Source organism: Vicugna pacos, chromosome 17 (assembly GCF_048564905.1).
Source record: "Vicugna pacos chromosome 17, VicPac4, whole genome shotgun sequence".
In the NCBI taxonomy this organism is placed as follows: Eukaryota; Metazoa; Chordata; class Mammalia; order Artiodactyla; family Camelidae; genus Vicugna; species Vicugna pacos.
The window spans coordinates 36,831,765-36,857,728 of NC_133003.1; the positions used below are offsets into that span (position 1 = coordinate 36,831,765).

The window sequence follows — 25,964 nt, forward strand, 5'->3', positions numbered from 1 at the left end:
GAATGACCTGAAGACCAGGAGAACACAGTTTCTACAACTAAGGATATAAAGAAAGGCACACTGAGATGCATGGGGGGGGGCAGACACACACAGGAAGGGATGTTACAATTGTCAAAGAGACTCCCTGCTGAGGAGCAGAGTCCAAGCCCCACGTGAGGGGGGGTCCCACACCCACACCAGCAAGATGAGCCCTTAGAATGTCTGGCTTTAAAAACTAGTGGGTGATACCTCACTGTAGTTTTGATTTGCATTTCTCTGATAGTTAGTGGTACTGAACAATTTTTCATGTGCCTATTGGCCATATATTCTTTGCAGAATTGCTTGTTTAGGCCTTCTGCCCATTTTTAGATTGAGTTTTTTTTTATTAAGTTGTATGAGCTGCTTATATGTGGAATATGAAAAAAAACTTATTTATAAAACAGAAACAGACTTACAGACATAGAAAAAAATTTATGGTTACTGGGGGGAAGAGGATGGGAAGCAGTAAATTAGTTCAAGATTTGCAGATACTAACAAATATATATAGAATAGATAAATGAGTTCATACTGTATAGCACAGAGAACTATATTCAATATCTTGCAGTAACTTATGGTGAAGAAGAATATGAAAATGAATGTATGTATGTTCATGTATGACTGAAACATTGTGCTGTACACCAGAAACTGACACGTTGTAACTGACTGTACTTCAATAAATAAATATATATAATACTATATATATATATATATTTTTTTGAACTAGTGGGGCTAACACGCAGGAGAGCTGGAGGACTGGAGAAGACTAAGAATCCGCTCTGCAGGGATCACACACAGACTCACACACCCCTAGTCCCTGGGCAGAGGCAGCAGCTTGACAAGTACCTGTATCATACAAGGGTTCATGAGCTAAATGTAGGGCATGTGCCAGAGGGCTCGGGACCTGGTGGAACTTTCTCCAGGGACAGAACTACTGGCAGGAACCGTGTTTTTCACTCTGCTGTTACCAGCTGGCCCTCGGCCGATGTGCACCACTCCTGTCACTCTCCATCTACCTAGCTGACACTGTGCACCTCCCCCTGCTCTCCCCTGAGGACCCTACCCGCGGTGGTCGGCCCTCCAAAGTGGCTCCTGCCCTCCCCGGGGTGCGACCTCAGCTGCTAGCAGCACCCTTCCAAAATGGTTCCCACCTTCTACTCCACCCCGCAGTCCACCTTGGCCAGCGCTGGTGTCCCTCCGAAGCAGCTCCCACCTGGGGAGCCCTACACACCAGCAAACCCACAGGAGTTGTGATCAGGCCTCACAGCGAGTTGTGGCAGAGACCAGTCACACGCAGACACGTGCTGCTCAGCAGCCAAGGCCAACCACGGCAGCCAGCCAGCTTGGGGCTAGTCCCGCCCACCAGCATGTCTGCAGCAATCAAGACCCAGCCACTGCAGGAAGGCGCGCACCCCACACTGATGATACCCCCGGAGCACGTGGCTCTGATGAGCAAGGGCGATCGTGCCACTAGGCCCCACACCAGGGCACCTTACACATAAAGCCACTCTTTTAAGACTGGGAGATGTAGCTGACATAACTCATAGAGAAGGTCAGCCAAAATGAGGACACAAAGAAACACCTTTCCAGATGAAACCTCAGGAAAAGGAAAATGAAAGGGATGTAAGTAACTTACCGGTTGAAGAGTTTAAAGTAATAGTCATAAAGAAGCCTACTGAACTCAGGAGAAGAATGCAGCAGCCAGTGGGGGAGATGTAAATAGGAGACCCCGTTCCTGTCCTCAAGCAACCTGCAGACTAGTGGGAAGGCACACGTTCAACGAGCTTCTACAGCAAAATGAGATGCAAGTCATGAACTGGGGGGTTTGAAGAAATACAGGAACATACAGGAGGTGTGAAAGGAGAGTGGGCCAGTGTGTGTGGTGGGGATGAAGCCAATGATTCAGACAAAGGATACAGACAGGTGAAGCGCAGAGCCGAAAGGGAACAGAAAAGACTCCAGTCTGGTGGGGTGCATCTGGTGGGCAGAACCAGATGATGCAAGGCTTCATCAGCCAAGCCACGGCCAGGAATGCGGGTTTCATTTTAAAGACGGTGAAAAGTCACTGAAGTGTGGTTTGAAACATGGAGTGACATGATGGGTTCTGTTTCGGTAGAAGGACCATTCTGGCTACAGGGTGAACATCGGAAGACTGAGAGTGGGAAGCCCAGCAAAATGTAATGAGGCCCCCAGGCTGCGGAGGTGCCAGCGGGGCAGAGACAGAGGACTGATCTGAGAGACAGCAAGGGGGCAGAATGCGTATGATTTGGAATCAGTGACAGGGAACATGTATACTAAACTGCCCCAGCTGGGGAGACGGGAACTTAGCAAAGTGTTTTCAGTGTTAAAGATCTTCATCTTTTCTTTTTTTTTAAATAGGTCCACAATCCTTTATCTTTAATCTCCAAATCCAAAAAGCTCTAAACATGTCAGTTACTTCTTTAGGATGGCAGCAAAACCTGACTTGAATTAACATCACGTTCTTCTCGCCTTATCCCATTCCGCATGAATATTCATATATGTAACTGTATAAATATTACTCTCCGTGACTACTGGGTGCAAATGGAGAAGGCACTGGGTCTGTCAGGTGAAAGATGGTACACGCACTGTTACCTTGATAAGATCTGAATCTGGCAACATATTTGGCCCCCAGGGTTTCTGATGAGGAATTGTAGATGGGGAATTTTCTACGTTCACTTTACAGCTTGAAAGGCGGCTCAGTGTGTATACCACACGTGCACACCCTATGGCCCATAGAGTTGTGTCTTTATTGGGTAAGGGAAGGTGGGATGCGGCTAGTCAGCTATTATTGTCGCTCGTATGATTCTGGAGGGAAGAATGTGTGTGTGTTTTAACAGCTGACCTTTACACATGCATCAGATAAGACTGGAAGTGTTCATTTTCAGGGAGGTTTCACGCCACTGTAGAGAAACTTCTACAAGGCTTAACCTCGTGTATCTGTTCCCCTGGGGACTGACGCTTGTTTCTAACAAGGTGTCTGCTGGCAGGAGCCAGGGGCACCAAAAGGGATCAATCCCAGGCCTCCACCTACAACCATCACCATTCCTTCATTTCTTTCTAAACCATCTCCACGCTACTCTGCTAGGGGATTTGGAAACAACAAATGAATGATACCCGATCCCAAACTATTCTCATGGAAGTTGCTCCAAAAAAAGATATTTTTATAAATGTTTGTTAAAATCGTTTACTAGAAATAAAGAAAATGTTAGTCTGTAACATTCAACATGAGGTGAGAAAACAGGGTTGCTCATTTTCTCAGTTTAGGAGCTGAGAGAATGGCACGTCTAGGGAAGCAACTGCTCCGACGGGGGCTATCTGGAGAGACAGCTGGGCAAGAAGGAATCAAAGTGTATCTTCCTGAGTGTCCAGTAAAGGAACTCCTCATTGGAACCTCTTGAGAGACATCATTAATAACTAACCTCACTCATCAAAAAATTTATGGAGTTACATGTCACTTTAAAAATGACAATGTCCTGCAACCTACGGAATGGGAGAAAATATTTGCACAAGATAAGAGTGACAAGGGCTTGATTTCCAGAATATGTAAACAGCTCATACAACTTAATAAGAATAAAACAAACACCCCAATCCAAAAACGGGCAGACCTGAACAAGCAATTCTCCAAGGAAGACATACAAATGGCCAATAGGCACATGAAAAAAATGCTCAATATGGCTAATTATCAGAGAAATGCAAATCAAAACTACAATGAGGCATCATCTCACACCAGTTAGAATGGCCACCATTCAAAAGTCCATGAATGATAAATGCTGGAGAGGGTGAGGAGAAAAGGGAACCCTCCCACACTGCTGATGAGAATGTAGTTTGGTGCAGCCATTATGGAAAACAGTATGGAGATTCCTCAAAAGACTAAAAATAGACTTACCTTATGATCCAGCAATCCCACTCCTGGGTATATATCCAGAGGGAATCTTAATTCAAAGATACATGCACCCCCCTACATTCATAGCAGCACTGTTTACAACAGCCAAGACATGGAAACAGCCTAAATGTCCGTCGACAGATGACCGGATAAAGAAGTTGTGGTATATTTATACAATGGGATACTACTCAGCCATAAAAATTAATAGAATAATGCCATTTGCAGCAACATGGATGGACCTGGAGAATGTCATTCTAAGTGAAGTAAGCCAGAAAGAGAAAGAAAAGTATCATATGATATCACTCATATGTGGAATCTAAACAAAAGACAAACTTATTTACAAAACAGAAACAGACTCACAGACATATGGTTACCAGTGGGGGGAGTGGATTGGGGAGGGATAAATCAGAAGTTCAAGATTTGCAGATACTAACTAATATATATAAAATAGATAAGCAAGTTCTTACTGCATAGCACAGGGAACTATATTTAATATCTTATAGTAACTTATGGTGGAAAAGAATATGAAAAGGAATATATGTATGTTCATGTATGACTGCAGCATTGTGCTGCACACCAGAAACTGACACAACATTGTAAACTGACTAACTCAATTAAAAAAATATATATATTTATAAATATATGTATATATAAATTTTTTAAAATACTAGTTTTTTTGTTGTTGTTTGGTTTTTGTTTTTTAGTTGCAAAGACAGTAAAGTAGGGAAGTTCTTTGGCATAAAGTCCTTTCACAGCACCGGGGAACCTGACCAGAAAGATCTTACCTTCAACACAAGAAGGCTGGGCTCGAGTTGTGCCGGCAACCTGTCCTGGGAAGCAAGAACACTTGACAGTTTGTGATCGCTCTTCTATGCGGTTCTTGTTACAGCACCTGTGCACAGCCACCACCTCACAGGTCCCTTGCTTGATTTGGTGGTGACCTGGTAGACATTCAGGGAGAAAAACAGACCCAATGCTATTAGTAAGAAATGAATCTACCAAGAGTATGAACGATGCCATGACTACATTTTCCAGCTCTGTGTACCATGTTTATAAATCTTTGTAACATTTTGTTTTAATGTAGTTTCAAATTTAGATGAAGGTATCAGGAATAGTGCAAAACAAAAAAAACAAACAAAAAAAACCTCCTATGAATCTGAGGTAGACAGAAGTTTGGCTTCCAGGAACTTCAGCCCCTGGTATCACACCCATGGTCTTGTTATGTTACTTACATGTCAAAAGAGATTTAGCAGATGTAATTAAGATTACTAAGATTACCCACACTGACCTAATGTTATCAACAGGAGTTCTTCCAAGTAGAGGGATGAAGCACAAGAGGAAATCAGATTTAAAACATGAGGAGGACCCAAAGCATCAATGCTGGCTGGCTGGAGCCACAGGTGAAGGAAATGGAGATCTGCCAGAAACCTGGAGGCACTTGGCAGTGGGTTCTTCCCCAGAACCCCCATAAAGGCATGCTGTCCTGATGATACCTTGATTTTACCAGTGATGAGACCCTGCACAGAGAAACCAGCCGCACTGTGCCAGACTTCTAGCCAACTGACTCACGCCACTAAATCTGTGGAAATCTGTCACAGCAGCCATAGCAAACTGTTAGGATCTTTTATCTGGATTCCCTAATTAACATGTGATCTCATTTGCTTTATCAATCACTCTCTTTCCTCTATTTGTCTGAGCCATTTGACAGTGTGTTGCAGACATGATACTCCTTTATCCCTAAATATTTCATGTGTGATTCCTAAGGGAAAAAAAGACATTTTCTGACATAATTAACAAATTCAGGACATTTCACACTAGTACAATGCTATTCCACATTCTATAATCAGATTTTACCAACTGTCCTAAAAATGTCCATTAGAGTCATTTTTCCCCCTGGTTAGGATCTAATACAGGAGTCCACATTATATTTAGTTCACGTTCCTTTAGCTTTCTTTAATCAGAAACTATTCCTCAGAATTTTTCTTGACCTTGACATTTTTAAAGACTACATGTCAGTTTCCTTGTAGAAAGTTCTTCCGTTTGGATGTGTCTGGTGTTTCCTCTTGATTAGAGTCAGGTAACGCGCTTTTAGCAGATTACTCTCAAAATGACAGTATGTTCTTCTCAGTGCGTCATATCAGGAGCCACATAATGTCCATTTGTCCCGCTATTGGTGCTGTTATCTTGAATCACATGCTGACGGTGGTGTCTGCCAGGTTTCTCCATTTCTAAAGTTACTAGTTTGCCCTCTACAATTAGTAAGCTTTTTAAGGCGAGATATACTGAAACTATGTAAATACTCCCAGTTTTCATCAAACTGTTACCCACAATTTGTAGCATCCATTGATGATCTCCACCTGAACCAATTATTCATACGATGGTCGCAAAACTAATTCTATATTAATGTTCAAATTAGCTCAGATCCAGACAGGAGGAGACCCTTCATACTGGCAGCTGCGTCATTTTGACACATCCCCATTATTCTCTGCGATCTTACTAACTTTCTGGCTCAAAAGATGTGCCAGGCTTCTTCTGTATTTTCCCTGCCCTTATCATTTTTTTCCAAGGAGCCTTGATTATTTTTAGTGGGGCATCAGATCTAGAGACCAAGATCTTGGCACAAAGGTTTAACCACTGCTACCAGGGAGTGATTCAGGGCTGAAAGGGCAGCGAGATCTACAAAGTGTGTATGTACAGTCTTCAGTCCACACTGAGATCTGCAATCCCAGCCTAGTACCACAGGGTCTCACTACTCCCTCCACAATTCTGTATTTGTATCTCCCATCACCAGCAATGAGAAACCTGCCCTCCATCGTCCTGTAGCAAATAGAAAATAATTTAATTTACAGTGGAATCCATTTTATCAGTTGGGAGTCTTTTGTTCTAATAACAGGAACTTATCTGAGCTCACTTCATCGAAAGAGAATTTACTGGAAGATTATCAGAAGATTGCAAAACCGAGAGAGAATGTAGCTTAACAGTAAGTGGACCCATTCTCATGGCTGGACCTGAGTGTGTAATTCCACTTAGTGAGTCTGCCATTCTGTTCAAGGTCACGTCAGCTGTGGCAACCACCATCTAAGACCATCCCCTGTCATCCCTGCCTCTTACTACCTGCTCCTTTGTGCAGTCCCGTCCCACGTGGTACCAGGGTTGGTCTTTATGCAGCAGAAATGTTGATATGTCACTTCCAAAATTAGATGGCCACTCTCTTTCTGTGCCCCCTGCATCCCTCACTTGAGGGGAACCATGGCATAAGCAGCCCTCTGAAGAGGCCCTTGTGGCAAGGAACTGAAGTCTCCTGCCAACAGTCCTGTCAGTGAGTTTGTAAGCAACTCCCTCCCACACGGTCAGCATCGGTCTCTGTGTCAGTGCCAGTAGCATACGTCAGAAGTGATGGTTTGTCTCTCACAGTTAGGTTACCAAAGACAGTGGTGTACTCGCTTCCTTGTTCATCACCCACTCTGGAGGAAACTCACAGTTGAAAATCTGAGACTGGCCCTCCTTATCACTGGTTACACATCTGTGAATTAAACCAACCAACCATGGGTCATGCAGTACTTTAGTAAATATTTACTGAGAAAATGTGTGTATAAACCCCTGTTGTTCAAGGGTCAGCTGTATGTGGATTGTGTTAAGCATCTAAGATTGGGGCTAATTTGTTACAAAGCAATGGATAACTAATACACCAACTCTGGTTATACCAGGATGGAAAGACTTAGCTTTGCTCTGATAAAAACCAATATAAACAAGATTGTGGAGGCAATGTTTAGAAATTATTAATAAAAGGCAAGTTTTTCAGGCACCTTCGAGCACCCTCATGATTTTCAGATACACCATTTACATATAAATTGTTCTGTGAATTACAAGAAATCTCATCTACTCATTAAAATAGGTTGTTTAAAAATATTCCATGTTTCAGAGTTTTAATCCATAAAGATAGGCCTTGCACAAAATAACCTCTCTATTATGCTGAATTTTTTCTTCTAGCCTTTCCCTATCAAAATTCAACTGATGGTGAGAACAAATACTAAGGCAAAGTTTCATTTGTAAAATACATAAAAAGCAACACCAGTACCCAATCAAACCACCAGCGTGAGAGAAGAAGAAATCCACTCCAGAAGAAAACATAAATATGAAAGATGTAGTTAAAGCTATAAACCTAATTAAATGTTCACAAGAAGAGTGTTGATTTCCCATAGGTACTTAGTTGTCTACAACAGTATAAATAAGAATGGAGAGTTATTACAGTGTCAGTGAAGTAGTGTGGGGCTTCAGCATCGAGTCAGCAGAAGAGTGAAGACTGGGAAGAGTTCACAGGGCTATCCTTTCTCTCATTTCCAATTGCACATAAGCACGACCAGGTCAAACATCCCCTGATGGGTAAGGACTAGCCACACAGAAAGGAGGGTACCAGGTGAATTCATCCTCCATCCTCTCTCAGTGACCGCCCTGCCTGTTGCTCAGTGTCTCGAATCGGCCAGCACCCTGATCTTGGATCTAGCTTCCAGAACTGTGAGGAGCCAGTGTCTGTTTTAAGTCACGCGGTCTGTGGTAGTTTGCTGGGGCAGCTGAGCAAGCTGGTTCCTGGTGAGGGCTCTCTTCTCTGGCTTGCGACAGCCATCTTCTTACTGTGTCCTCACATGGCAGAGACACAGTGCACTCCGGTTTCTTCCTTTTTTCCCTAAGGGCACTAACCCTATTAAATTAGGGCCCCACCCTATGATTTCATTTAACTCTTACCACTTCATAGACCCTGTCTCCAAATACACTCATGCCTGGAGGCTACGGCTTCAACATATGAATTTGGCGGAGGTGGGGCCTGGAGGGGGGAGGAACACAAACAGTCTGTAACAGCCATCATGCCTTAATTAGATTTTAAATAGCCCTAGAGAGTCTATAATGAAGGCAGCTCTCAGCCTCATTAAGAGAATAAAAGAAATATGCTTTAGTAACTTCTGAGAATAGTCAAGAAGTGATTTGAACATTCATTAATACTACAGTTTGCTTAGAATTTTGTTGCTATTTAGATAACCATCCACAAATGCAAATAGATTTTTTTTTCCCCATTCAATCTTGTCTCTGAATAATCAGCTTTCCTGGTCTAGGATTCTATTCATTTATATAGCGCCAACTATGGTACTTCATTGATTTTGAAGATACGTATTTTTTTCAGCTTTTAACATGTCGGAAGGTCTCACAGCTGAGAGCATCTTACCATTTTAATTGGCATTGCTTTCCTTTCTCTGAAATACACAAGATAGCAGTGTGTTTCACAAGTGACAGCACCTTACCTTTGACGAAGTATGGTAGATTGCAGGCACTGTTCTAAACCATCTACAAATATTACCCTATGTCATCTTTTAAAATGCTGTCATGTAAGTATTCCTATTTTACCTTTAACAAAATGTCCAAAAATTAATTTGCCCAAGTTAACACAACTAGAAAACAGAAAGAGGAGAGAATCAAACCCAGGCAGTGTCTGTGCTCTCACAGGATGGTGGAAAAGGTAGCAGCCATGGTCGCTAACATTTCACCAAGTAGAGCCGAAACCGTATCTCCACCTCAGCTGGTCACAAGACATGGCTCAGTTTCCATGTACTTGATGACAGTGTCTGTGTGGATCCATTTAGACAGTCTTCTCAGAAATTTGTGTACTGCTGATATTCAACAATAACCTTTGAATAAGGATGTGCCCTGTTTCTGTGTAATCTTTGTTCCTGGCACAGGAAATAGGTACTCAAACACGTACCTAAAATTGTTGAAGGACTCGCAGCAGAAGACAGGGATCCAGTGTGGGCTCTGTACAGAAATCACTGATCAGACATGCTTGACAACTCACGTTATAACACTGGAGTAGGGGTCTCCAGAAGGAATACAATGTGTGTATATACACGCAAAGAGATTCATTATAAAGGAACTGGCTCATATGATCATGGAAGCTAGCAATTCCCAAGATCTGCAGGGTGTCAGCAAGCTGGAGATGCTTGAGACTGATGGCTTAGTTCCAGTCTGAGTCCAGAGGCCTGAGACTCAGGAGAATCACCAGGGTCATTCCAGTCTATAAGTGGGCAGACTCAAGGCCCAGCAAGAGCTGATGGGTCAGTTTGAGTCCAAAAGCAGGCAAAGACTGATGTCCCAGTTCACAGGCAGGAAGAATTCTCTTACTCAAGGGAAGGTCAGGCCTTTTGTTCTATTCAGGCCTTCAACTGCTTGGGTGAGGCCCACCCACATTAGAGAGCGCAATCTGCTTCACTCAATATATAGATTCAAATGTTCATCTTATCCAAAAAAAATCCTCCCCAAAACATCCAGAAAAGTGTTGCACCGCATATCTGGGGACCCCAAGGCCCAGGCCGGTTGACATATAAAATGCACCTCATAAACACCATACAGCTGTGCAGTACAGTGTTGCTGGACAGGAGAAAAAGTGAAAACAGACAACAGACAAGAAACCACTGGCTTTCATGGTTCTCTAAAGAGGTACAAGATGGCAGCCTTGTTCAAAAAGCTTGTACCAGAAACTGGCCACTTCAGGCAAATTCACTTAAAACAAAAATGCAAATTCTCCTTTAAACAGCGAGGAACATTCTAGATGGGAAATCTGTCTTCAAAACTACAGCTGAATACATATACGTAACATTAGTCCTATGCAGTAAGTGAGAGGCTGCAGCTGAAATTTCTCAGTGAGGTTTACTTTAGAGTTTCACAGTGTAGATTGGAGTTTGTAAGACTGAGTTATCCATAAGTGAGGCCAGGTTCACTGGAGACAAACTGGCCAGAGGGAAACAAACAAAGTTATCTGTTTTGTGCAGTCAGTCCTTGTCAGTTGCTGGGCCATTTCCCTTCCAGTTTGCTCTGGGTATGGAGATGGGAGGCTATTTATTTCTATTTATTTAACCAGAACTTACATACAGTGTACTATGTGCCAGACACTGTGCTCAGCGCTCTCAGCGACATATTCTGTAAGTGGGGAAACTTTAAACTGTTCCTGATTCCTTTCCACACGTCTGAATGTGCAATCAAGTTGCATATGTTCTTTTCAAAAAAGGTAACTTAACATACTGGCAGAATTGTAAAGCTTCAGATGCCTGGTTCCTCACTCACCTACGTAATGAACATATACACCATTGTAAGTGTTATCACAATCCTTACAACAGAATTGATTGTTGTGGGATCACTGTAGAGGATGGATTAACTGCCTAAATACCTATCTTTTTTTCCCCTCGTTAAACATGCTCTTGAGAAAAGTTGCAGACAATAGGGTAAATAACTATTTGTCCCAGTGCAGTCGGGACCTTTCCATCGTAAAAGAGATTAAATACAAAACTACATTTGCAATAGAAGTTCTTCGGTCGAAACTACTTGAAAGCTGATGGAGACAGAAAGCATCAGATTAGGGTGATTTCCTTTACGCTGTTACTTCTCTTGCATCCTTTACTTTCGTTCAGATCCTTTTTCCCCATCCCCCTCCAGCCTTGCATGAGAAAAGACCCCCTCAAAGGTAAGCCTCACACTCCAGCGGTCTTAGAAGGCGCCGGTTTGATCTGAGCAGGGTTTTCGCTATGGCATCCTCCGTCTCTCTCCCCACAGGAGCTGCATCGAGGAAATAGGAGACTGAAAAGATTTCATGAGAGGAAAGCAGGGAATGAGGCTGGGCTAGCCACTCGCCTTGGGGAAACATGCCTGCTATTCCTAGTTGTGCTTCCCTGTCCCGGCCCCAACTTGGCTTCTTGTCACAAAGGGAAATGTCGCAATATAGAACGTAAGACCATGGTAGCCATGGGCCTATCAGCTGGACCAACTGGGTAACTCGCTTGTGGAGACAAATACCCTCTGAGCCCCCGCCTTGTGCCAGGCCTCTACTGGGGATGAGGCCAGAGGAGTAAAGGAGAGAGATACCAAAAAGGAAGTATCTGATGATGCTCCTACAGTGGAAGCAGGCTGCTTCTCACCTGCTGGCCACAAAGGAGAGAGCACTGGGCCTGGAGTCAGAACTGCTGAGCTGGAATGCCAGCCTCCAGACTTGGGGAATTCCACTGAGTAACTCCGTCTCGGTTTTCTCACATACAACTAGTCAACTAGTGTATTATCTATCTCACGTGACGGTCATGAACTTTCAATTCAAGTGCTTAATGAACATAGTGAGCTACCTGAAACACCACAGACGCTGAATAAATGTCTAGGTTTTCTGTTTATGTATTTATTCAGTGAGTATTTGTGGAGCACTTGCTCTGGGCCAGGCACATGGAAAAATGACGGTGAACAAAACAGGGCAAAAAAAACCTCTCTTCCTCGAGGACCTTTCGTGTTTTAGTGATGAAAGAAACACAGCGCAGGAAAGATGCAATTTAAAACAGGGATGACCTAGGAAGCTAACGTCTCAGTGTGACATTACAGCAGGTGAGAGAACAAGCCTCCCAGGTGTCTAAGGGAAAGAGGCCCCGATACCCGGAGCTGCGTGACAGGTGGGAAGATCAGTAGGAGATGATGCCCCAAAAGACAGCTGAGGGTGAACGGGCAGGTCCCACAGAGCCTCCTGGGTCACTGGGGGTGTCTGGGCTTTTACTCACAATAGGATAGGAAGCCCCTGGAAATTTTGAACTTAAAAATGACCTGATATGACAAATATTTGTAAAGGATCCACTGTGATGAGCACAGACTAAGGAGGAACAAGGATGGAAGCAGGGACAGGGCTCCTGTCACAACAATCCAGGCAGAGGTGACGATGGCCTGGACCAGGCTGCGGCAGTGGAGATGTAAGAAAAGGTGGGATTCTGGATCTGTGTAGAAGGCAGAGGTGACAGGATGTGTTGATGGGTTAAATGTACGAAGTGAGAGGAAGAGAGGAGTCAGTGCTGACTACAGAGCTGTCGCCCTTAACGAGAAGGGTGAGGTTGCCCCTTACGTGAATGAGGGCGAACCAGGAGCGTGAGTGCTTGTCAGGATTCAGGTGCCGATTAGACACCTAACCAAGGAAGGTCAAGCAGGCAGTTAGATGAGACATTTGAGTCTGGGGTTTAGGAGAAAAGGCTGGTTTTAAGATGGATATTTGCTCATCATTAGAGTATGTGGATGGTATTTAAACCCATCAGACTGGATAAAATCCCCAAGGAAATAACTGTAGCCTGAGATTTTTTTTTTTAAGTATCACTTCAATGGTAAGAGTTTAGGAGAACAGAAGGAGTGGCCAGTGGCCAAAAATGAGAAAAAAGAAAGTGGTAATGTAATGTGGTGCAGCCACTGTGGAAAACAGTATGGAGATTCCTTTAAAAAAAAAAAACAACTAAAAATAGAGTTACCATATGATCCAGCAATCACACTATCACACTCCTGGTCATATATCCAGAGAAAACCCTAATTCAAAAAGATAGATGCACCCCAGTGTTTACAACAGCCAAGACACGGAAGCAACCTAAATGTCCATCGACGGATGGATAAAGATGTGGTGTATATATACAATGGAATACTGCTCAGCCATTAAAAAGAAATAATGCCATTCGTAGCAACACAAATGAACCTTGAGATTATCACACTAAGTCAGAGAGAGAAAGACAAATATCATATATCACTTTTATGTGGAATCTAAAAAAAGATACAAATGAACTTATTTACAAAACAGAAACAGACTCACAGACATAGAAAGCAAACTTACGGTTACCAAAGGGGAAAGTGTGGCAAGGGATCAATTAGGAGTTTGGGAGTAGCAGATACAAACTACTATATATAAAACAGATAAACAACAAGGTCCTACTGTATAGCACAGGGAACTATATTCACTATCTTGTAATAACCTATAATGAAAAATATATATTACATATGTAACTAAGTCACTATGCAGTACCCCCAGAAACTAACAAAACAGTGTAAATCAACAAGACTCAATGAAAAAGAGAGAGAACCAAGGATGACTGTGTGCTGTTCTGGACGTGCAGTGGACAAAGGTATCAAAGGATAAGGGAGTGATCATGTTAGATACTGTCGTGAAAAATGAGGATGACTGGATGCTGCAATATTAAGGTCGCTGTTGGCTTTCACAAGGAAAGTATCAGAAGAACAATGGAGGCAAATCATGACTGGAATGGGCTTCAGAGAAAGCATAAGGTGAGAGATTAGAGACAATAATTGTAGCTATAAATGGAGCTGCAATGGCAAGAAGAGAAATCAGAATGTAACGGGCAGGATTACAGGTGTGAGCAAATTTTTTTTTTACTGTGAGAAATTATAGCAAACATGTACGCTGTTGGGAAAAGTCTGATAGAGGGAAAACTGCTATAGAGATGTCTGATGAGGTAGGAGGTAGGGATGGAACATAAATGAAGAGTCAGGGACTTGACAAGAGCACAGACAGTACATCCATAGTCTTCCTCTTCCCAACGTTCTGTGTATCTCCCTTGTGGAGGACAGTCCACATGGGAGGTATGTTAACCACCACGTGAGTGTTCATTAACACCATCAGAATAAAACAAATATGCCTCATCATGCATAAAACTAGCCCCCACTCAACACCCAGGGCTGTCCTGTCAAATCAGCCAGCCTCACAGCAACAGTCCAAAACCTTCTATGAGGAAAATATTACAAAGGATGAAGAATTTCACAGTCACTGAAAGTGACGTAGTGGAGATGCTTGAATACCACTCAAAGCCATTCACTGAGCATGTGGCAGATTTAGGCCAGTAATTGAAGAGGAGAAAGTCCTCTGGGCAGACTTCTCAAAAGGCAGTGACTGAAGTGGCCAAGGGCTAAAAGAGAGGCTCGCGGGGAAACTGCGGAAGCTCCTGAATGCTTTTGTGGACATTTATGATCATGCGGCAAAAGGTAATGATAAAATGAAGGATGATATATTACACTGTGTTACAGTGTTTCCCGGAAAAGCTCTATCTATGCCATATCTAATCCAGTCTAAGAATTACATCCCAGCTACCTTCTCCTTTTCCCCTTTAGACGTTCCTCCTGCACCCAAAAAATACAAGTTTTCTCAAGAAAAACTGACCATCTTCCCGGAATAGGGAAAAACTAGTATTATTCTATTCTAATAGACATTAACAAATACAGTTTTTCAGTAACTGATTGAAAGTCAGAACAAAACAATATGTTTGAATTCAATGCACCCCAGTCTCTCTTCTTTTTTATTGCAGCATAGTTGTCTTACAATATTGTGTTAGTTTGTGGTGTACAGCATAGTGATTCCATTATACAGAAATAGATACTCTTTTCCATTATAGGTTATTACAAGACACTGAATACAGTTCCCTGTGCTATACAGTAGGGTCTCATTGTTTGTCTATTTTATATACAGTAGTGTGTATCTGCTAAGCCCAAACTCCTAATTTATCCCTCCCCCACCCCCATTCTCCTTTGTTTTCTGTGTCTGTGAGTCCATTTCTGTTTTGTAAATAAGTTCATTTGTATCATTTTTTAGACTTTTTACCCTAGTTTTTAGGATATCTAAAAACCTCCCATTCTCAGCATTCCTAATTCATCTTAACAAAATTTTTTCTTCTTTCACTACTCAAAACAATACACCTAAGAACTCCCCTCCACACTTTTCTTAATCAAGTTTACTGTGTCTTTGCTGTTCTTTGCCAAGAGTACCATCAACTAGAAGAAACAGACACAGATGATAAACATATGGAATAAATACTCTGACCGGATCCCATTGTTAGATGAGTGTATATAATATATATAGCATTTCCTGTTATTTATATATATATCAAGTAGAAATGGTTCCCAGTTTAATTACAATATAAAAGCTGCTTTAATTAGTAATGTACACTTTCACATGTTATACTGAGATACTCCTTACTTTTTAGCAGGCTTAATCCTCCCATATTTCAGAAGTGTTCCTTCTAACTGTTACAGACTGAATTGTCCCCCCCCCCCAAAATTTATATGTTGAACCCATAACCCTCAACGTGACAGTATTTGGAGACAGGACCTTTCAGGAGGTAATTCAGGTTAAATGAGGTCTTAAGGATGAGGTCCTAACCCAACAGGACTGGTGCTCTTATAGGAAGAGGAAGAGACACCAGAGAGCATGCCCCCATCTCACACACACACATACACAGAACCAGCCATGTGAGGACACAGCGAGATGGGGGCCAGCTGCAAGCCAGGAGGGACACCTCACCAGAAAACGGATGTGCTGGCACCTTGATCTTGGACTTCTAACTTCAAAAACTGTGAGGAAATAAATTTCTGTTGTTTAAACCACTCAGTCTGTGGTAATTCGTCACGGCGGCCTGAGATGACTCATGCATTGTCACTTGTTAATCCCAGTTCCATAGACTGGAGGGGTGTTGACAGGCTTCACATCAAGGAGTATCATGGTGGAAACACGTGGGCAAAGTAGATCTTTTGGGATCACTCATGTTTCCAACAAAGTCTCTGTCCGCGCGTGTGTATGGTAAATTGGATTTTTTTCAGCCCAATTCATTATCTGCCTTAGTTTATAGCAACACAGATTATTAGAATATGAAAGTGCATTGGAGAATGGTCTTGTTATTGGGAAATACATGCAGTTTGCCACTTACTTTCAAATAATTCAGGAAAAAAGAGAATGGCTGGATAGACATAGAAATATGTAATTGGTAGTTCTAATGTGATAGGATGTGACAGGTGATAAATCTAGGAAGGAGTATAAAGATGTGCTTTTTCCTAACTGAAGTATAGTCGGTTACAATGTGTCAATTTCTGGTGCACAGCATAATGTTTCAGTCTTACATATACAAACAAAATATTCCTTTCCATATTCTTTTTCATTATAGGTTACTAAAAGACACTGAATATAGTTCCCTGCACTCTACAGAAGAAATTTGTTTTTATCTACTTTATACACAGTAGTTAGTATTTGCAAATCTCCAACTCCCTATTTTCCTTTCCACCCTCTTTTCCCCCCACCCCAGTAACTGTAAGTTTGTCTACTATGTCTATGAGTCTGTTTCTGTTTTGTACATGAGTTCAGTAGTATCTTCCTTTTTAAAGATGTACTTTCCATTCCACCTTTCTTTAGATTTGAAAAGCTTTCAAATAAGAAGTTGAGGGGGAAAACGGACTTCACAAGAAATAACTAGAAGTCATTCTACAGGTAAAGACTCCAGGTTCCTCTGTTTTAGTGCTGCCCTGCCATCTCTCTACTTCTAACGAGGTTTTCAACAAGTGGCTTCGCTTCCCATCGCCTGGGTTTCCCCATCTGCAAAATAATAAACCTTCAGAGGTCCAATGGGAGGCTAAGTAGTAATACAGGTAAAGCGGTCAGAACGGTGCCTGGTGTGTAGTAAGTGCTCAATAAATAGTGCTAGTGCTAATAATAAGTATGATCGTTAACATTACTGCTATTACTATAGACTATTTACAGAACTATTGAACTGGGAACATCTAGGAAGAAATACAAAGAACTGAATTCATTTTTTAAAAAATTATACTCTCAGAATAAAAAAAAAAAAGTAAATGCCTTCTAGGAGCTAAAAACCCACCTTATCATGGTCCCCTTACTCAACTGATATTTACTGAATTTAAGATTTGAAATAGCCATCTTTTAAATTTTTTCCCCACCTGATGCATGATTTCTGTTATTTCCCCAAAAGTATCCATTCAATGACTCCTTAAACCCTTAGCTCTCCCATCAGAAGCCAGTCATTACCAAACTTAGACATACTAACCCCACTGCACTCCAGGTTCTGTTTCTCTGGCTCCTGATTTCACCACTGCCTAGTACTTTTAAAGGTTTAAAACTCAGCAGGACCACTGGGGCACAGGAAATCAACTAAAGTGACTCAGTTAATCAGACTGAGCAACTTTTTCTTCTGAAAGGGGAACATAATTGCAGAGACAGAGAGAGACTGCAAAAAGCCTCTCCCAGGGAGGTAGCTGATGAAACACAGAACTGACATAATGGTTCACTGGTACCCTCCCTCTCAGCCCCGGACACACTTCCCCCCTTTCCCAGCAATCCCGCCGATCAGGGTGACAGCTGAGTGTGAGAAAGAAACAGAAGGCAGAAGGAGAAGTGACACTGGTGTGTTCACTTTCAAAGAACCTGTTACACAACTAGTGTGTGTGTATGTGTGTGTGTGTGTGTGTGTGTGTGTGTGTGTAGAAGTTAGAATAAAGCCAAACGGAGAGTTAAAAAAATAAAAATAAGCAAAAGGACTCGTTTCAGTCCCCGCAAGTCCCTTCAGTGTCTGTATCTGTGATTTCAACAACTTTCATGCACAGTTGGATAGATTTCTTAATCATTCTACTAAATTTATATGCAGAACCATCTCAGACAAAAATAAATAAGTCTATGTGCATGTAGAATTGGTGGTAAGCTTCCACTTGTACATTCAAAACACAAAAAAGTATGTATGTATTTTTTTTAACATTTTCACTTAGCAAATTTTGTTCTTAATTTATTTCAAACTAAAATAGACCCCAGCAAAATACTGCATAATGTTTTTTCATAACCTAAACAACACTTTAGTTATTTAAACTCTCTCTTATAAACATTATTTTCTGACACGTTATACATGTCACTAAGTCTCCAAGCCCGGAATTAGAACAGCCCTCTGACGTGCCACGCTGACATGGCACCATGAGCCTTTCCTTAACAGCGACTTAGCAGAACCAGTTTTCAACAGATGTTTTCATTTTTTAATTCCAGTTAAAGACGGTAAGTTACCCGTGTTGACCTTTTCTCCTAAGATCCAACTAACACTATAGTTAAGACAAAAGATCCAAATTCACGAGAGCAAAGAATAAAAGCAGAGATATCAGCACGTGAGAAACATTTAATAGTGTTTCGGGAGATGGAAAGCAGGTGGGTTATGAGTGACTGAGAAGGCAGAGGTGGGTGAAGGAGACTGATTGACTTCCAAGGACCGCAATGGGTCCTTCAAGGCAGGGGCCTGAAAGCCAGAGGCCCGGCTGACCCCAGTATACTCGAAATCAAATTGCACTGGTCCCCAAGTCCCGTACATATGCAGAGATTCCATTCTTCCATAAGGAGGTACAGCACTTAGAGGAAGTCTCCAATAGGAAAAAGACCAAAATAAGCAAAAAAGAGAAATAAAACTAGAGGACACAGAGTTAATGCAAGGAATAGACAAAGACCTAAGATTACTAACAGCAGCAGTATGACTCCAAAAGATGAGAAGGAAGAGATGATTAACATTTACTATGTGCTAAATATTCTAAGTGTTAATTCATATTTAATATATATTATAATAAACACATATAATACACCCCTACTAGTTTTATATATAATTATATTATACATGAAATCTCATAGTTACAGAACTCTCTTTAATTCTTCCACAATAGGGAAGAGAAGGGAATAAGAGGTTTTACAAGGCCATCCATCAAATAATCAAAAAAAGAACAAGCCACATCTCAAATGCAAGGAATCTGGGAATGAAGAATGCCATGGTAACAAAATCCATCTGATAATAAAACAGCACTCGAGAATTTTTTAATAGCTGAATTCAATTTTCCCGAAGAAAATCCCTCAGAAAATTAGAAGAAGAAAAAAAAAGATAAAGAGACAAATGGCGAACGCAAACAGGAAGTAAATACAGAAACAACCCCGATGGCTCCATAGCCTATTCTAAAGGTAAAGAAGAACAATAACAAAGCCTAGTCAGGATATTATCAAAGAAATACTTGTTCAAGATCAAAAGGACCTGAATCCAGTTGGTGCCCAGAAGTGCAGAATGCAGAGTCACCTACACCAAGACACATCCACGTGGAAATTTAAACTTCTCAGAATAACAACAAAAATGAAAGAAAAACAAAAGGGTAAGAGCTTTGAGAAGCCAAAGGGAAAATATTAACATGTGGAAAATGGAATAAAACAATGTTATTAGACTTCTTGAAAGCAAGACTATGTGCTAAAAAACAACTGAGCCATGCTTTCAAAATTCTAAAGGAAAAGACCGCTATATTCAACAAAAATATCAATAAAGTGTGAAATTAAAAAATGTTCAGACATTGTCTCAAATGTTTTCTTTTCATGAACCCAGCTGTTTAGGACTTTAATGGAGGATGTGCTGTAGCAAAATAAAGGAGTAAAGTAAGAGAGAGATGTGGGAAAAGAAGGAACCCGATCCAAAAGACGGGGGAAACAAAGCCATGGGTCGGGGTTGCAGCTAGCCAGAACAGGAGCGGCCAGAACGCACAAGCTCTATGAAACGAAAGGGAATCTGATCTGAGGCATAAGCTAAAAACATCTAGACACGCAAATAAACAAAGCAGCGGGAAACAATAGAACTATACCGGAAAGGAAATGTAACCTTTATGTAGCATAACAGAAGGTCAATGCATAAGATCTACAATTGCTGAATCAATCAATCACAGTATAAGCGTATTATTTAGAAATATGAGGCTAAAAGAAAATCAAAGATATAAAAAAAGAAAACAGTATTTGCAGCTGGACAATGGGATGAAGGACAGAGAGGTGATGCTGTTGTGGATTTTTCAAATATATACCAGTATCATTTTGATACATTTAATCTTATTTTGAAACTCTAACCAGCTGGAGGATTTCCAAAGCTACAATATCTTACATTCATAGCTAAGACCTTACAATACGTACATACACCCACAGGCACACACATGTGTATGCGTACATGCACATGGATTGACTACTATGCATTTGATAATTATGCCTAAATAAGTTTTCTATTTGTAGTAAATTTTTCCTATAATACTAAAGTCATTTTTAGGTAAAAAAATATATATATTACATCTTTATGTGCTGCATTTTTTTCAGATCTACTTAAGCAAACACTGCATACACACACAATTCCTTACATGAACTAAAAACTCTTCTTAAAACCTCTAGGACAGGAGAGAAAATCCCACTGCGTATATAGTAATATTTAATTGACATTAATCTTTTCCTGATGCACCATCTCTTAGACTATAAGCTTCATCAGGGCAGGGAACACAGCTCCCTTCTGCATGACTGGATCCCTGTAGTAAGAAATAAGTTCTTGAATTAAGAAGATAATCCTTTTAAGTCTCTTCTTCACACGTGGCTTACCCTAATACTAGAAGAAAATTGCTACATCTAGAAGGAAAAAGCTTCAACAGTGTCCTACAAACCTAAACCAGCAGTATCTTCGCATCATGAAAATCCTGGGAGGATTTCCCTGCGTGAGACTGTGTGCCTGTCCTCTAGGATACAGTCACGGATTCCAACTCAGTTTTTAAAAATCCAAAGATAATCACATTCAGACGCCAAACCTTTTATATCCTGGATTTTAATTTGTTACTTCATTTGGGATCTTTCTTTTATTTCATTTGTTTTTAATGAAACTCTAGGTAAAAACACTTTGTCAAAAATGCCTCCCTCCTAAAAAGATGATGGCTTTAGGAATGATGTCCTGATAGGGATAAAATGTAGGGTTAACTTGTGGTGGGTAAACATTTTAAACGCTGTAAGGGTAGAAAAGTTTGTGACCAGCCAGGAAAAGTTGCTAACATGTTTTGAAATTACCAGAAAAAATCTAGTGTACAATAAACTATTGCTGGTAACAACGATTATCTCTGAGCAATGAGACTGGGGACGACAAGTTTTGGAACAGGCAAGGGATGATTATGATGATAAAAGAAAATAAAAGCAATGATAACAATGGAAGTTAAAAAAGCAGATGCTCTCTTAACCAATGTTCTGAAATAGCAGTTTTCAAATGAGGGTATGTGAACCCTTAGACATACACAAAGGCTTTCCATGGGGTACACCCATATACAGCTTTACGGGAGTCAATTTCTAGACTACTCTCCAAATATTTTTTAGCCTAAAAATACACGATGTGCCTAAGATAAAGGCTCTCCAGACACACCTCACCTTCTCTTAACTTAATAAAGAAAGTAGAAGTTTTGGGCAACCCATTTCTCACTACAGTATCAGGAATAAACCTTTCTGGATTAACACCCAACAAAAGGAGAGTTTGCAGTTTGGTGTTGTCCAATGTTCATTTCATTAAGTAACAAAATGCCAATAAAATTTTACTAACGAGGAGGAACTTTAGTTGCCAACCTAAAATATGCAGGAAAGTTCCAAGATGTTTTAAGTGTGAAGGTCACGACACTACTCAATAACTTTCTAGAATATTCTGATGGCTTGCCAGGGCACACTGAATGCTCATACATGGGGAGAGCAAAAGCTGAGTTGCACACTTATCAAAATTAAGTGTGTATTACCAAACACATTTACCCCATTTGTAGTGCAACTGGAATTATGTGACCTAATTGAATATTCTGTAAAATGAAAGAGTTGTTACCTCTCCAAAAAGTCAGCCAAATGCTTGGAAATCCAAGCTCGAAGGCAAGCTGGGAAAATGCAACCAAATGAGATATGGGCTAGCCAAATTTAAGAGAGAGGAACACAGATTTTTTTTTTTATTTTGTAACTCCATCCTCTGTACTCTCAAGCAACATGAGAAAGTAAGTAAAGACAATGTGATTAAGTGGAGTATCAGTAAAGGTTAAACACACAACCCGAATCCTACCTTCTACTCCCTAATAGCACGTACATGGGAAGCAGTAGAGCAAAGATGAATTCATCAGCAAGTGGTATAAGCTCAACCAGATAGCCACTTGGAAACAAATCAATCCAATTAATATATATAATGCTATAAACACCAATATACACTCCAGGTGGGTGAAAAATTTGAACAGAAAACAGTAAAACATAAATGCACTATGAGAAAACATGAGAGATTTGTTTGTTTTTTTAATTTTGTAGTAAGGATATTCTTTCTATTCAAAACACAAACTCGGAGGCCTAAGGGAGAAAAATCATATATTTGACTGTGTAAAAAGGAAATTACGTGGCAAACCCCCAAAAAACAGAGTGAAACTCAGGAGGGGGCTCCACTTGTGAAAATGGCAAAAGCAAGCCACTCCCACCATAACAAACAAAAAGCCAACCTACAGAAGCATCACTTTTCCGATTCTACCAGAGAGTCATAAAGAACTTGGGTGAACTGAATTCCAAAGGATGGCATGAACCCAACTGTTCAATGCCTCTGAAGACGTGAATTGTTTGCCTTCTGTCAAGAGGGGAGAAAAAGGTGGCTGCCATCAAAACAGATACTGAGAAAACAAATGAAACTAACCATTTCTTAAAGGCCAATGTAAGCAGGGAGCCCCACGCACAAGGGAAATTTACACTCTCCTTCAAGGTCCTGCACTGGGAGCTCAGGACAAAGGCTGGGACAGAGAGAAACTCCCCAGGCAGTACAGGTCAGCTGTCACTGGGGAACACTCGTGACTCACTGGGTTAGAACCTTCTCACATATTATGCGTAAGTCAGAGCAGGGAGAGGAGAAAGCAGGCAACTGCCCCCTCCCACATCACTTTCCCCTCCAGATACGAGAGAAAGTTCAGCCACCACTAAGGAGCAAGAGATCTGAGAGAGCCCCACCCTTGAAGCTCAGGCACACAGGGCCGGCCTACTACTGATGCTGGAGTAGAAGGGACCAGAAACTCTGCTCCTCACAAGATGTACCATGAATAAGGAGCAACATCAGTCTGCCAGCGGAGAGGGGACCAGGGCAGGGAGGGAGGTCCCCTCGTGTCATGGTGTATGGGACCTACTGTGGTGAAGCAGGGACAATGGAGAAAAGATGCTCTGGTAACACAGGCCCCACACTATGCACAAGGGGGCATGAATCCACTGCTGAAGGGACGGGAAGGCTAAGAGGCACTGAGGGTAGCGAGACCAACGGCAAAGAACCAATCCGGCTCAACTTACAGACGAGACAGAGCCAACCCCTGGCCTAAGCGAAGAAGGGAGGGCCTATTTCCAGTCATAAGTAACGTTTATCTCAGTCTCCTGCTCTGCACACACTGTCTCACATTCAGTGAAACAAAACTGAGAGATTCACACAAGAAATGAAGGAAAAAGGACCCAGACAACAGAGCACCATCCTTAAAGTACCAAGAGGAAAAGTGTCAACCCGGAATTTCATGTTCCAAATTGAAGGCAAAACACAACAGGAAAATTAAAATAGAATTCTTAAAACAAATCATTCAGAAATGGCAGGAAGGAGGAAAGGGAGGGACAGAGAAAGAGAAGTCCCAAGCAGAAAACAAAAAAAATCAAACTGGTAGACTCAAACCCAAACATAAATCAATCTATAACCCATTATAAAATTCAGTTAAGAAGCAGAGATTGTCAGGATGAACAAAACAAAAACAAACCCCAAACGTACACTATCTACAAGAGACACATGCCAAGAAACAGGTGGAAAGTAAGTGAATTTTTAAAAAGATACCCCATGCAAAAAGAATAAAAAAATTGAAATCACTCTATTAATAATAGATAGAATATATTTCTAAACAATATGCATTGCCATGAATAAAGAGAGATATTTTATTATAATAAAAAGGTAAATTTAACAGAAGATACAGAAATCATTCAAATGTATACTATACAATACAGCTTAAAAAATACATGAAGCAAAATTATGGAATAAAAGGAAAAATAGATAATTCTGCATTCATAGTGGAAAGTTTCACCTCCTTCTCCCAACAACTATTAAAGCAGCAAGAAGAAATCAACAAAGACACAGAAAATCAGCACAGCACCATCAAGCAACTCGACTTAATATTTAAAGAACACTCTTGCCAACAACAGGAAATACATTATTTTGGACACATTTGGTAAGTTTATCAGAAGAGACCATATTGTGCGCCATATAATAAGACTCTTAATTTAGAACTATTAAAATCATAAAAGCATGATCAATGAACATGACATAATTAAAATGGAAAACCAGTAATAACTAAGATAACCAGGAAAACTGTTTGGATATTAAGCAGCATAGTTCTAAATAATCATTGGGTCAAGAAAAAATCATGAAAGAAATTAGAAGATACTCTGACCTGAATGATAATTAAAAGAGAAGGCAGAATAAAAACTTCCTTAGACAAACAAAAGCCAAGAGAAGTTAGTGCCAGCAGATCAACAAAACAGACTAATAAAGGAATTTTTTCAGGGAGAAGAAATTTCTTCAGGGAGAAGGAATTTAACCCCAGATAGAAATTTGTAACCATACAGATAAATAAAGCATGTTGGAAATGGTAGTAATGTAAGCAAATATGAAGGATATTTTTCTTACTTTTAATCTTTAAAAACTATAACTGACCATCTAAAGCAAAAATGGTCATGTATTAAAGGGTTTAAATCGTAACGGATGGATGAAATGAAATCACTCTACTGTAAGGTTCTTACACTGTACATGCAGTGGTATCTCATGTGAAGTTAGACTGTAAGAAGTTAAAGTTATGTATGTTAAACTCCAGAGCAGTACCATCCAAGACAATCGTTGATGATGGAAATGTTCCATATCTCCCCTATCCAATACAATAGCCACTAGCCACATGTGAATACTGCACACTTGAAATGTGGTCAGTTCACCTAACGATATGAAATTTTGGTTGTGTTTAACTTTAATTTAAAAAAATTAAATTTAACTGGTCATATATGGGTGGTGCCTACCATTTTGGACAGTGCAGGCCAGGTCAAGAATAATCACCAAAAAATTGTGTTTAAAGAAAAGTATAAATAATTAACAATAATGGTGGAAAAATATATAATCAGGAAAAACACTCAATTCAAAAAAGACAGGAAGAGAGAAAAAAGAAGTAAAGATATATGAAAGAAGTAGAAAGCAATTAGTAATGTAATGGATTTAAACCCAACCATGTCTGTGCATCTGTTTCTGTTTTGTAGGTGAGTTCATTAGTGTCCTCTTTTTTCTTTTTAATGTTAGCCACTATATATAAAAATAGATAAAAAACAAATTTCTTCTGTATAGCACAGGGAACTACACTCAGTATCTTACAGTAACCTTTAATGAGAAAGACTATGAAAACAAATATATGTATGTATATGCATGACTGCAACATGGTGCTGTGCACCAGAAATTGACACACTGTAACTGACTATATTTCAATTAAAAAAAAAACCCAACCATGTATATAAGTATGTTAAACATAAATTATTAAATATACAATTAAAAGGAAGAGATTGATAGAATGTATAAATGACAAA

At 40.6% G+C, this 25,964-nt stretch overlaps 1 protein-coding gene across 2 annotated transcripts in view; it reads right to left on the reverse strand.

Moving 5' to 3' along the window:
• TAFA4 (TAFA chemokine like family member 4) overlaps window positions 1-25,964 on the reverse strand; it is a 147,444-nt gene that overhangs the window by 16,054 nt on the left and 105,426 nt on the right. For both annotated transcript variants that reach the window (XM_072941669.1, XM_072941670.1), the window contains exon 4: window positions 4,705-4,860. In XM_072941669.1, the coding sequence (XP_072797770.1) occupies window positions 4,705-4,860 (156 nt within the window). The remainder of the gene's footprint in view (window positions 1-4,704; window positions 4,861-25,964) is intronic.